General features: G+C 43.2%; 1 protein-coding gene across 1 annotated transcript in view; it reads right to left on the reverse strand.

The window, feature by feature from the left end:
• The window catches only part of NSMAF (neutral sphingomyelinase activation associated factor), a 62,899-nt gene that overhangs the window by 24,195 nt on the left and 24,135 nt on the right, over positions 1–14,569 (reverse strand). Inside the window, exons 6-10 of the mRNA XM_023248601.2 lie at positions 12,100–12,150; positions 9,073–9,144; positions 8,707–8,754; positions 8,558–8,610; positions 225–354 (exon numbers count right to left, since the gene is read on the reverse strand). Of these exons, the coding sequence (XP_023104369.1) occupies positions 225–354; positions 8,558–8,610; positions 8,707–8,754; positions 9,073–9,144; positions 12,100–12,150 (354 nt within the window). The remainder of the gene's footprint in view (positions 1–224; positions 355–8,557; positions 8,611–8,706; positions 8,755–9,072; positions 9,145–12,099; positions 12,151–14,569) is intronic.

Here is a 14,569-nt window from a genome sequence, read left to right on the forward strand (position 1 = left end):
ATCCCCAAATTACGGAAAAGACATCAGAAGAGCTCAGATCTGGATGAGCAGGCCTCGAGATGACACAGGGAGGCCTGTTAAACACGCAGCTGCTGGAGGGGAGGGGGCAGATTCTGATCCTCGCCAGGACAGGGGAACACTGTAACCGCGAGGTCAGGCTCACAGGGAGGATGAGTAGTCTGGTGCTAACACAGCCGTCCCACTGACCCTGTCTCCTTCCTCACCGGGTGGCCGTTGAGAGGCTGGAAATACAGGTTTGTGTCCGTGATGCACACGTGTCCAGGGTTCGTCACCAGCGGGGTCACCATTTCTGCCTGGCATTCCATGTGCAGCTTTTCAGAAACACTCTGGAATCTGACAATACAGTTTGCAGCAAAAGCAAGAAAAATCAGAAATCAATCGAATTTCTAGGTTTAACTTTCTCTAAGGGAGCTATATAGCCTGACTATGCACGAGGTGTCTAAACACGACATTTAATACAAGAACAACGGTAATCTAAATTGGTCGCTTAAATAAAACTGGCATTCTTTACACAAAACCCTGACATTCTTTTAAATGGCATAATGAAAACTTAAAAAAAAAACAACAACAGATGAACTTATGTATCACAGAAAACAGACAAGTAAATTATACTAAATAATCCCTTATACCTCAACTCTTCTTCCTCCCAACATAAACTGGCCTTGAAACCGTTATTTTTAAGTTTATTTATTTTGTGAGAGAGCGCGCGCACGGCAGAGGGACAGTGAGAGAGGGACAGAGAATCCCAAGCAGACTCAGTGCTCTCAGCAAAGAGCCTGACGCAGGGCTCGATCCCACAACCATGAGATCATAACTAGAACCAAAACAGTCAGGTGCTCAACTGACTGAACCACCCAGGTGCCCTGAAACTATTCTTAGATTAACGTATTTTGCTGTTTGGGGGCCACTAAGCCCTATTTTTATAGTCCCATAAGTCTTCTGGGACTTCACATTCTACTTAGGAGAAATGGCATTTACTTCACATTCTACTTTAGGAGGCTATGAGTATATAATTATAATCGCTTGCATGTCAGTTTCAAGGTAGTTCTTTTGTGGATTTACTGCAGAAAATCCAGTCGCACATGATTTTTCCACTACCTCCTCCTAAATCGTTTAGTCAAAAAAGCTCATTTTCCTTTTTTTTTTTTTTTTTTTTTTTTACTAACTAAAACAAAATAGAGGGGAAACAACCATGTCATCGATATTTTAAAGCAATTCCTTTGTAAAAGTAACTGGGATAAAAATAAATCTTCCCTGGGGCATCTTGGTGGCTCAGACGGTTAAGCATCTGACTTCAGCGTCAGGTCATCATCTCCTGATTCGTGGGTTTGAGCCCCGTGCAGGGCTCCGTGCTGACGGCGGGGAGCCTGCTTCGGATCCCCCGTCTCCCTCTCTCTCTGCCCCTCCCCTGCACATGTGCACACATGGGCTCTCTGTCTCTCTCTCAAAAATACATAAATATTAAAAAAAAAATCTCCCCTGCAAGTAACAATGGGACAAAAGCCCGCGGGACAGACTTGAGGTTCCCTGAGAAGTCAAGGGGACCTCAGGGCTCTCACCCTCACCACAAAAACCAGCTGGAGGGCTACACAAGCCTTTTACAAAGCCATCAGAAAGCTTAGATGCAAAGAAGCCTAAAGAAGAGAGAAACAGCTGGGTGGTGGGAAGAGGAATGACCTGTGTTAGAAGGGGAAGGGCTGCAGGATGGAGAGAGGTCTGCAGGGAAGCAGGAGGCAGAGTCAGGACTGAGAGCGGAGGGGCAAAGATGCTGCCAACCGGGGGGGAAAGCAGAGGGAGGTCGCCCCCGGCTCCGAAAGCAGGTGGTTCAGCTCCACGGCATAAAGATGGCTCTAGGGATCCTCTGAGGGCTCGGATCCCAAGCCCTGCTGGAAGGAAGTCTCAATCGCCCGCAGCAGAGACGGGGAATGGAACGAGGGCTGCAATGAAGCCCTGACCCCCCTCGATCAGGGGTGACATGGTCAGCACCCTGTCAGAGCCTCAGCACAGGTGGCCGGACAGAAGAAGGGGGCGCACAACTACTTTTGGAGGTAAATAGTATTTAGTTCAGTCTCCACGGTTCTTTTTAAAACCCAATACTCAACACACGATAACAAGTTACAAGAAACACAAAGAATCCAGAAAATATGACCCATGCTCCTGAGAGAAAAGATTCAATGGAAGATGACTCAAGGTTGGATCCACCAGAGGGAGACTTCAAGATCATAAACACGCTAAATATCTAGAAGATGAAGAACATATGTGAAGAGAAAGGGAATTTCACCGGAGGAATCAAAACTAGGAGAAAGAACCAAGAGGAAACGCTAGGAATGAAAAATCTGGATAGGAGAAATGAAGAATTAATTAAACAAGCTGAACAGACCGGACATAGCAGGGAAGAAGTCAGGTCAGGCTGAAAATGGGTGAATAAAAAGTGGCCTGAAACAAAATGATACAAAAAAAAAGAACAGAACAGAGTATCTGACAGCTGAGGGAATATACAAAACACACTGACATAGGCATAACTCCAGTTCCAGGGGAAGAGACTGACTATGGGGCAGAAGAAATACTGAGGGAGAGAATGCGGAAGAACCGACGAGAGACACGGGTTCTAGACTCATGTTACCCCAAAACCTTGAGGTCCCCAGGCAGGATGAGCACAGAGAGAACTACACCTTACATTCAGGCAACAGGACGACACATGACGTGACTTCACCACAAACAGGGGACACCGACATACAAAAGAACACAAATCTTTAAAATAGTGAAAAGAAAACCAACCCAGAATTCCATATCCAACAAAAATGCCCTTCAGAAATGAAGGGGAAATAAAGATATATTCAGAGAGACCTACTCCGAAAGAAGTCACTGAACAGGCCTGCACTACAAGAAATGTGACAGAAAGTTCTTCAACCTGAGGAGAAAGGAGACTAAACACACTGGAGTTGCAGAATGAGTACATGTTTAAATATCTGAGTATATGGAACAAGATGTATTTTTCTGTATCTTTAGTTTACATACACACATGTACGTAGCTAAATTCTTTTAAAAATCAAATGATTTTTTTTTTTTGAAGCAAAAATAAGAACACCGTGGTTATGGGCTTCATGCTAGATGTAGAAATTTAATATAAGACCATAAGATCAGGTCTTATGGGCAGGAGAGGCCATATGGAAATACACTGCTGCAAAGCTCTTACATTGTTGTAGAGTAGTGTAATATTATTGAAGATACACTATGGTCCCAGGTGCCTACTGTAATCTCTAGAGCAACCACTAAAAATGATACAAAGTGGCACAGCTTAAGAAGTCAAGACAGTAGACAAAATGGACTACTTAGAAATATCAGATTTACCCCAAAGAAGGCAAGAATGGAGAGTCAGAAAAGCCAAGAACAAATGGAATGCTAACGAATACTGAGATAGTGGATTTAAAAGCAACTATATTAATAACACATAATTACAAATGAATTAAGCATCCCAATTAAAAAGGGAGGGTGTCAGACTGCATGAAAAGCAAGACTCTACATAAAGTGTGTGTTGTTTGGTAACAGAATGAAGACACAGACAGGTTACAAGTAGAGGGACAGAAAAGGAAATACCATGCCATCATACCATATGAGGAACTGGTATGGCCAGATTAGGAGAGGACAAAGCAGACTTCAAGACAAATGGATAAAGAGGGATACTTCATAATGATGAAGAGTTCAGGGCATCAAGAAGACATTACACATCTAGGGCGCCTGGCTGGCTCAGTCGGCTGAGCATCTGACTCTTGAGTTCGGCTCAGGTCATGATCTCGTGGTTCGTGAGACTGAGCCCTGTGTCGGGCTCTGGGCTGATAGTGCAGAGCCTGCTTGGGATCCTCCCTCCCTCTCTCCCTCCCTCTCTCTCTCTTTCACCCTCTCCCACTCATCACGTTCTCTGTCTCTCTGTCAAAATAAACATTTGAAAAAAAGAAGACATTACACATCAAAATGTACGTGAACCTAACAATATAGCTTCCTAATATACAAGCCATGAACTGACAGAAATGGGAGGGGAATAATCCCACAATCATTACTGGCAATTTTAACACCCTTCTCGTGGTAACTGATAAAACAAATCAACAAAAACTTGACAGAGTATAGATGATCAAAACAAGCATCAGCCAGGTGGAACCAAATGGCATTTACTCAACACTATATTCAACAACTGCCCAGCACACCTTCCTTTCAGGGACATATGTAGCTTTCACCAAGACAGCCCATGTGCTGGGCTGACAGCAAATCTCAACAGTACCAAAAGACTGGAGTCATATGGAACGTATTCTCTGAACCAAGATGGTATTTAACTGAACGTCGGTAACAATAATAACAAAATCCCCAAATAGGCTGAAGTTAAATAACACACTTCTAAATAATCCATGGGTCGCAGAAGAGATGGCACAGGAAATTACAAAATATTTTTGCAGTAATGACAGTGAAAACATAAAATGTGTGGGCTGCAGGTGAAGCAGTGCTTAGAGGTCAATTTACGTGAAAGTACATGTAAGTACAAAAAGATTTGATTTTCGTAAGAAGCTAGAAAGAGAACAGTTAAACCCAAAGGAAGCTGAAGGGAGGAAATCAAAGAGGGGAAATCCATTTTATATAAAATAGAAAAGCAGAGAAAAATCAGTAAAGTCAAAAGTTGGTTCTTCGAAAGGTTAATAAAATTGACAAAGCCCTGGAAAAGCTGGCAGAGAAAGAAAAGAGAAAACACACAGCTTCAATGTAAGGAATGAAGGAGGGACGACCATCACGACAGACCTTACTGACATTAAAAGGACAATAACAATTTCACACCAATAAATGTGCCATGAAGTGGACAAATTTTTTGAAAAACACAGCGTAACCAAAACAGGCACAGGAAGAAACAGACAACATACACAGTCTCGTGTCTAGTAAATAAATGAGTAAGAGCCCTCAGGCCTATATGCCTTTACCAATGAATTCTGTTAAAAACTTAAGAAAGAAATACAATCTGACGAGCAGTCTTTCAGAAAACAGGATGACGGGACATTGGTAAACTCATCTGATGAGGCCAATAGAACCCTGATAGCAAATCCCGACAGATACATTAAAGATTTATGGAGCAACATCCCTCATGAACACAGAGGCAAAAATCCTTTACAAAATACTAGCAAAGCAAACCTAGTAATATCAAGCAATAAAAAAGGAGAATATATTATGATCAAGTTGGATTTATCCCATGAATAAGGTTGGTTGAACATTGAAAAAAAGAATCAATCAATGTAATTCACAACATTAACAGAATAAAGTGGGAAAAAAATGATCACTTCAAGAAGTGCAGAAGAAAAAATTAACAAAACTCTAAACCTATTATTGAAAATGCTCTCCGCAAACCAGGAATAAAATGGAGCTTCCTCATTCTGATGAAGGGCATCTATAAAAAACCTAGAGCTAGCCTCATTCTTCAGCGGTGAAACAAACCCTTTTCCAGTAAGATCAAGGACAGGGCAACTATGTGCTCCCATCACATCCATTAATTAAAGAGCACAATGAGGCAAAACGCAGAAATAAAAGCCATGAGGATTTCTGTGAAACTGTCATTATTCACAGATGAAACGATTACGTATACAGAAAACTACGCAATTTACAGAAACCCACCAGGACTAATGAGTAAACCTGGAAATGTCACAGGATACAAGGTGGATGTAAAAATCAAAGCAGGCAACAACAACAACAACAACAACAACAGAACACTGTATTTCTACATACCAGTAACAAATAATTGGAAGAAAACATTTAAGCAGCAACAAAAGATATCACAAATCTAGGAATCTGTCCAACCAAATATGGCCACATCGACAGACTAACCATATAACAACAGGAGAAAGCAGGTGAGTTGTAGAACTCTGTGTGCTATCTTTACACCTTTCCTTTATACCCCAAATTAGTCCAAAATAAAAGACTTTCAAGGGGATTTTTGGGGTACATATGGGGGCAACTTGAATATGACACTATAAATTACATGATGCTATAGAATGATTGCCACTTGAGTACTGTAACAAAATGGAGGGGTGCCAGAGAAGATCCTTGTAAAAGACACAAGTTGAGATAGTTACGGGTAAAGTGTCATGTCTTGCAATGTAATTTCTAGTGATTCTGAAAAAGAATATTTTATAGGTAACACATTTACATACAAGTACACACGACTTATAATGTATATACACATATATGTAAGTATAAAGGAAATATAAATATCAGACATACACCCACACATACACACACACATATATATACACACACATACACTTGTACACACACAAACACAGAACGTGCAAGAACTAAAGCAAATCTGACAAAATGTTAACAAATTAACCCTTGGTGACTCATAGGGTATCTCTGTTCATTGTTATTCTTCGGACTTGTGAGGATTTGAAAATTTTCAGAATGAACCGTAGAGAAAAATAAATGTAGTTATCTTTTATTTCTTCAATAAGAAAGTATTTCCTTGGAACTATGATGGTCTCCTTTCTTTGAGAGGAAGTATACCACACGGGAATATCGTATTTTATACAGTAAAAGTTTCTTCTCTAAATTCTTCAGCCTAACATTTTGGAGGCTGGATTAAATTAAAACCTCCACAGTGAGCCATTTTTAAAATTAATGCGATGCTGAAGCCCAGGACTGAAAAAATCGCTACTCAGAATTATGCATTCTAAGTAGGTCAAGAGAAGCTAATTCTTCTTATTCCTTTTCCTTCCTAAAAAGGAAGCTATTCTTCCCCTGGCAATCCATTTACCTAAAATATCCTGCAAGTATTAAAACAGAAAGAAAAATTAATGCTTTGTAGGTGAAACAGAAAGAGAAGCAAACAAACATACGCAGAGAAACATTGGCCAGATGGCTTTCCTGGCAAGTCCTTCAACACTCTAAAATGTAGTGTAAGGTCACAAATCTCACAAAGATAGCAATAAAACAGAATATTACAAACTAATCTCATTTATAAACATAAGCCTGGAGCAAAAGCCTGGCATATGATAATCCATAAATGAGTCTATTCAACCAATACTTTCTACGTTGTCTTAAGCTGGAGTCATTACAAATGCAGGAATCTAAAATAAGAATCTAAAATAAGAATCTAAATGTTATATTAGCGAACAGGGACTGTAATAATTTATGACAAGATTTTGTACATATTAAAGAATTTACATATAAAGTTAATGGCACTGATCACGAAGTTTAGCCACAAACTGAATACACAAAAATCCACTGCATTCCACGTATCAACAATGAACAGGAAAGGACTTTTTGGGACATCATTTACAACACTGTCAGAAATACGAAGTCCCTGGAATAAATCTAACACAAGTGGGGAAAGACCTTTACAGAGAAAATCATAAGGAAGACGTTAAAGAAGGCCTAAATAAATGAGCGATTCATTGCAATCCCCATCAGAATCCCAGCGGGCTTTCTTTTATGGAACTTGACAAGCTGTTTTTAAATGTAGATAGAAGTGCAGGATAAGGCCAAGAATAGCCAAGACATAAACTGAAAAGGGAAATAAAGTGTGAGGCCCTGAACCTGTGAATATCAAGAGTTATTATACAGTTACAATGATCGATACAGTGGGTTTAGAGAGGAAATGCAGATCTACTTAATAGAAGGCAAGAAACCAGTAAGAACACAGGTCTGTACAAAAAGCATAATTATTTGCAGGAAATACGTTGTATACTTAGAAAAGCTGAGGAAATCAATGAAAAAAATCACTGGGCTAGTAGGAATATAGCTTCCCAGTCCCCACAGGACACCTTAGTAAGGTACCTATCACAGCTCGAAGGGTCGGGTAAGACTTTCCAGAACAACTGGAAACAAGTGACTTCAGCCAAGCTGAAATCAGAAGAATAAGTAAGAGTCAGCCAGATGCAAAAGAGGAAGGAGGCTGAAGGCTCTCAGTACAGGGAACAGGCAGGAAGGCTCAGAGGGAAGAGACCATCTGATTCAGGATCTGCAGAGACGCAAAGAGCTGGAGCACAGAATTCCACAGGACACCGGCGACCACGCGTACTGCGCACACGAGGGCTAGGACCTGAGCCACGTAAGATTCAGACTTCACCCTGCAGGCAGCTGGAAATCCTGAAGAGTTTTAAACAGACGTGCGATATAATCAAGCTCCTTAGAAAAAGCACATCTTCAAGGCATGCTCGGTAGGGAAGAGAGAATAGGAAAAGGGAAGACTGGAGTCAGGTGGACAAGCTCACAGCCGCTACAGTGTTCTGAGTGAAGGCAGTGGAGGCCTGAACTCCGGCAACAGCAGGGTGAAAGAAAAGACGGAAGTTGACGGCCTAGAAAGATCTTAGTGAGCATCAGTCCACAGGCCTGTCTGGCTGACCCAAGTCAGGATGGAGAAGCGGAGGCAGGGACATTGCCGACAACACGCAGGTCTGGGGGCCCGGACGGTGACATCGGCGGTCTGGGACAGGCCAAAGGAGGCACACGGATCGAAGACATCTGCTGCTTTTAGAATCTGGGAACGAAATCATTAAAAACTTACCTGTTCTTGTCAAATGATGTCCTAGCCAAACGCGACTGCAGAATAGCGGTTATCTATTAAAACAGAACCATTAAAAAATAAGGATTTAGGAGTGAAACCTCAATACAATTTAATTCACAAAAAAGACACTAATCTCTAGAAACTCTTACCATAGCAGTTTGGTCCCCAAGTTTGTCAAGGCAGGACGCTCTGTGAAGCTACAATATACAAATGTACAAGAATTTATTTTTTTTTCTCCGAAACGATACAAAGATATTTCCTTAGAAGCAATGAAAACCAGCAATCATTCTGTTCCTCGGTAACAGGTAAGATCACTTCTGATACATCTGTGACTTCTTCCTAACATACAGTGTTCAAATGCAACATATTCAAGTAAATCTGCTTCATATTTAGAAAAGAAATTATGGTTTTAGAGAGATGTATAAATAAGATATTTTTTTTCTTTTTTTAAGTTTCTGCCTAAGTGTGCTTTGAATTCTCTGCCCAGGGAATGCCCGAGGAAGGCGCTGGCTTACCTGAAGCAACGTTTCCACCACATCTTCCACTTTCCCTGAAACATCCAATTCAAAAACATACTCCATTGTGCCCTAAGAAGAAGGGAAACAAATCAAATCAAGGGAAGAGAAGAAGCCCAACCATACTACTTTAGGAACATTTGCAATGCCTCTGCTGGGCTGTGCCCGTGTCTGCCGGCTCCTCCCCCTGGAATGAGAGCTGGGGGGTGGGGGAGGGGGCAGGAGCAGACCCTGCCAGACATTACTGCTACATTTATTATTTCTTCCCTTCTGTCAACTTTGGACTCAGTTGGCTGTTTTTCTCTCATTTCTCGAGGTGTGTAGTTAGGTTTTTAAATCTGAGATGTTTCCTTCCCTTACTGTAGGTACGTATCACTAGAAACCTCCCCCAGTACAGCTTTTGCCGCATCCTGTAAGTTTAGGCATGTTCCGTTTTCGATTTTGTCTCGAGGTGTTTTTTGTTTTTTGTTTTTTTTTTAAATTTTTTTTTCAACATTTTTTAATTTATTTTTGGGACAGAGAGAGACAGAGCATGAACGGGGGAGGGGCAGAGAGAGAGGGGGACACAGAATCGGAAACAGGCTCCAGGCTCTGAGCCATCAGCCCACAGCCTGACGCGGGGCTCGAACTCACGGACCGCGAGATCGTGACCTGGCTGAAGTCGGACGCTTAACCGACTGCGCCACCCAGGCGCCCCTCGAGGTGTTTTTTAATTGCCCCATTTCTTCTTTGACCCACTGGTCGTTGCTGGTAACGCCTGTGAACTTGCCTTCTGCTATGTTATTTCTAGTTTTAGTCCACCACGGTCAGAAAAGATGCCTGGTACGACTTCAATCTTCTTAAATTCGTTTTGTGACCTGACATGTGCTATGTCCTAGGGAATGTTCCTTGTGCTCCTGAGAAGAATGTGTATTCTGCTGCTGTTGGGTGGAGTGTTCTCTGTATGTCTCTTAGGTTCATCTGGTCTATACTGTTGTTCAGATCCTCTGTTTCCTAACTGACCTTCTGTCTGGATGTTCTACCCATTATTGAAAGTGGGGCATCGAGGGGCACCCGGTTAAGCATCAGTTAGTTAAGCATCCAACTCTTGATTTTGGCTCAGGTCATGATCTCACAGTTCGTGAGATCGAGCCTTGCGTCAGGTTCTACACTGACAGCACAGAGCCTGCTTGGGATTCTCTCTCTCTTTCTCTCTGCCCCTCCCCGACTGCGTGCTCTTTCTCAAAATAAAGAGACATTAAAAAAAAAAAAGGAAGTGGGGCATTGAGATCTTTTATTTTTATTGTGTTGCTATCAATTTCTCCCTTCAATTCTGTCAATGTTTGCTTCAAACATTTAGGTGCTCAGAGGGCAGGTGAATATCTCCTGTGATGGTTGATGTGATTTGTCACATTCTCTCCTCTTAGCCCTGAGGGAGCGTCTGCTGGGCTGCACTGTCCTCCGTCTGCTGCACCACAGGTCCCTGGAGCGCCAGCCTGATGCCCAGCTGTTCCTTGTGGTCGGTGGCCCCAGGCATCTAGAGCATGCTGGGTCCTATCACTGCTCCAACACAGGCAACACTGAAGCCAGTCCCTCGGGCAGCCACCCCAACAGTCAGAACACGGTCCCGGACACATGGTTGGACACACGGTTGGACATGGTCCTGTCTTCTCCCGGGAGGAGCTGCGAGTTCCCTCCCGTCACGCGGTAGGGTATTGGGGGTGGGACTATATTGAAAGGATGTTACAAACATCCCTATTAGCTCCAGTGGGGCTGTTTCCATGCTAACCTGGGGTGCAGGGCCTCTTAACTGGTTTCCAGGTTTGTCAGAAAAGGCGCTGGTGGTCCATGTATTGTTGACTGAATCAGGGTCTCCATGAGAGGAATGAGGGCTTCCTACTCCGTCATCTCTCATGGTCACCACCAATGTCACTATCCCTCTTTTTCAATCTGAAAATCACACCCAGTTTACGCTGAAGCAACAGAGCTTCTCTGCTTCGGAAACCTCCCTCATCTCCTTTTACATAACTTCTCAATGGACCAAGAACAGCTTTGTGGATATCAGGAGAGCGATGGGAGGGACAGTCCCCCAGGCAGTGGGTCTCAACTTGGCAGGGGGGTGGTGGGGGTGGGCAGGGGGGTTCCTACTACCCCAGTGCATTGAGGTCCTACTCAACACCAGGGGGAACAGTGAGTAGGGTGTCTATACCTACAGTGTGAGGGATGCCCCCACACCATTAAGAACCATCCTTCCCCAAATGCCAACAGCACCAGTGGAGAGCAATTAAATCTCATATCTACAGTTTCTGACTGGTAAATGCCAGTGTTTCTTGTGCATAAACCTCAAAGCCACAGCATGTAGTCTGCGAGTTCCCCAAGTGCTGAGACACTGCAGGCTGGCCTATGACAGACAGAGGTTTAGCCTGTGGGGCTGTTTGCTCCGAGAGGGTGGCTTTTCCTCATTGACGGCGGTGTCCGTGTGCAGAGCACCAGCCTGAATGCAGGTCCCGTAAAAACCCTCTTTTGGTAGGAGTTATCCCTTTACTATATATTAAGCTGAAGCCAAAGAATGAAGTGATGTACAGAACGGTTAAATGTGATGCCTATGCTTCCTTGACAGGGCCTGGAAAACCAGAAATGTATGCAAGTATACTCATAGCTCTCTCAATTAAGACAATTTACAAATTATCATTCAGCTCTCAAGGGCATTTTATATCCTATAAATATTTCTTAAACATTTTAAAAAATACAGTTAGCAAATGACCTTATAAATGACACACATTCTGATTTCAATTGCTAATCTAATAGTTTAAGCTTTATTTCTCCCCCCTATTAGACACATTTATTTTTTAAGTCAAAAAGTTTATTGAAATCTCTTGGACTAAAGTCTATGGCTCCCTTGGGTAATTCTGTTATAGCTGCTGGTAACAAGCTTTAAACACTCTTTATTATTCTTCTATTCGATTAAAGATGTTAATAAAATCACAAAATCTTACTGCTTAAAATCACTATATAAAGTGTCGGGAATAAATGAAAAGCTTTACTTACCCTTTCTATTTTATACGGCGCAACGATATTGTGTTCTTTGATGAAATATACCTGAGAAGGACAAATCAATTACATGTGAGATAATTAAAAATTCTCAGTAATAAGTTACCATAAATTAAGATCTTATGCATTAAATTTGAATCAGTGTGAACATAATCTCTATTTCCAAAAGCACTTGCATTGCTCTTAGTATGGCTTTAAAGTTGTAGTGTTAGGATAACAAATCTTAAAAAGGGATTCAAGGCAGCAAGGTAGCAACCATTGCCGGGTAAGTAAGATCCCTAAGATGTTTTATGAATGTCATGACCTGTACCCAGTAACCAAGCAGACAGAGGAAGGAAGCTAATCGAAGTGCCAATTTTCTAAGAAACGGGTAAAACAAAGTCACTATGGTATGAGATATGCTTATTAACATAAAGAAACTTCTCTTCTCTGTAGGCGATCTGGGCATAGGGTGTCTTACACGCACTGGTCACCTGCCTACACTGCATGTTAGTAACCATGTCCAAGAAGCAATGCCACCCACCAGGGCCGTCAACACGGAGCCCTACCCGTCTCCCTGCCTTCCCTCCTGCCATGATGATGGGTCTGCCCGGGGCCTCAGAAGCGGTCACTCTACTAGGCCACAAAATGTAGACCTCCCTCCACCTGCCAGCTGTTCAGAAACTCTGCTCCTATGGTGATAACGCTTGCTGTACTTTCTCACATTTGAAACAAACAAGAGATAAGAACCCTCCCTTGGGTCTTATATCCTCATTTTACTGTTTCTGTTCCTTTTTGTGGCAAAACTCTTTGCAAGAGCTGACGGTACTTTCTCTGGGGCCCTGGGTGGGTTTTTAGCCACGCCACACATTACAGGGGTGAATCCACTCCTGAGGTCATAAAAGGTGCACCAGATCTCCAGGTCACCAAACTCAAGGGTCTGTTCTGAGCATTTCCTGGGTTCTGTTTCTCGGAGCTCAGGATGGCTCTTCCTGAAGCAGCTGTCCAGCTGGCTTCCAGCCACCGGCTCCCAGCCCTCCCTGGCCTCGCCCGCTGCCCCTTCTGTCTTCCTTCAGACCCTCTCTCTTCCCAACCTCCCGCGGCAGACTTGCTGGGTTTAGTCCTCAGGCCCCTCTGTGTACACCCGGCCCCTAGAAATCTCATCCAGGCCCCGGGCTTCACCCAGCTTATGTCTGTCGCCTCAGCCTTCTCCCTGAAACCCAGACCAATGCTCCCGAGGCCCGCCAGACTTTCCCTCTCGGAGGTCACCTTCTCAACAGAGCCTGCTCTTCCCTGGGCTCCTTGACAGCAATGGAGGGCCTTGCTATCCACCTTGTTGGGGGTCATTCCTGACTGTTCTCCTTTGTACATTGCAACGAACCCATCAGTACACCTGTTAGGTTTTTCTTCAGCATGTATCCAGACACTGACCACCTCTCACCCTCCCATTGCTACCATCCTGGACGAAAACCTCCAGGTTCTCAATACCCCTCAAGGCTCTCCTTGCTTCCGCTCATGCCCCCTACAGCACATTCCCTACCCAGCCTCCAAGAAATTTACCAACACACACAACTCAGCTGTCAGGGGTTATTTATTCTCTTTTGTGCTTTATGTGGACTGCTTATTACCCCACAGGGCCTCCGTGACACAGAGCCCACCACCGCTCCACCTCCCTTCCCCGCTGCCCTTCATCCCTCGCCCCAGGCACGTTCACCCCCACTGAGCCTGCCACCTGCCAGGACCTTCGCCTCTCAGGCCCCCACCACTCGGCAGCTGCCTGGCTCATTCCCTCAGCCCTTCTGAGTGGTGTGCCTTCCCATGTGCCTTTGCGGCCAGGCACCGCTGACCATTCTCTCTAAAGCAGCTCCTGTTTTCCTCATCACTCTCGATCCTTTCGTCCTGTTCGCATTTTCTTCAGTACAGAAGATGTCTGCTTATTGTCTGTTGCCCCCATCAAACAGTAAAGTCCATGGGGAGAGGGGCTTTGGATACTTTATTCTTCCCTATGCCTTCAAAGCCATGAATATATATACTGAATATATAAATGCATGAATAAAAACTATTATTTGCACAAACACCTACTCTCTAAAGCCTAAAGAACCATAACATATTTCTGAAACAAGTGTGACCTCTTAAAGTAATCAAAAGCCACAAAAGTTGAGCTGCTTTTAATTGTATACTTAAGTTGATTTTGAGTAAGTCTGACATGAGACCTCTGCTACTAAGTCTGTAAATGACTAAAATGGATCATTTGTATAATGGAAACCACGCTTCCAATTGAGAAAGTACCCCTTCCTTTCAAGAAGTGGACTTTCTAGAACAAAGCTATGATGTAGGATGATACTACAGAAATAATGAGAGCACAGGTGTAGGCCAGAATTATGGTGTTCCCCCCACCCCACCTCCAAAGTAATAGATGGCTTTAACTGTTTTCATTTATACCAGGTAAAACAGCAGGAAGTCAAAGATAGGCTGGTTTCAAATGTTT

Source organism: Felis catus, chromosome F2 (assembly GCF_018350175.1).
Source record: "Felis catus isolate Fca126 chromosome F2, F.catus_Fca126_mat1.0, whole genome shotgun sequence".
NCBI lineage: Eukaryota > Metazoa > Chordata > Mammalia > Carnivora > Felidae > Felis > Felis catus.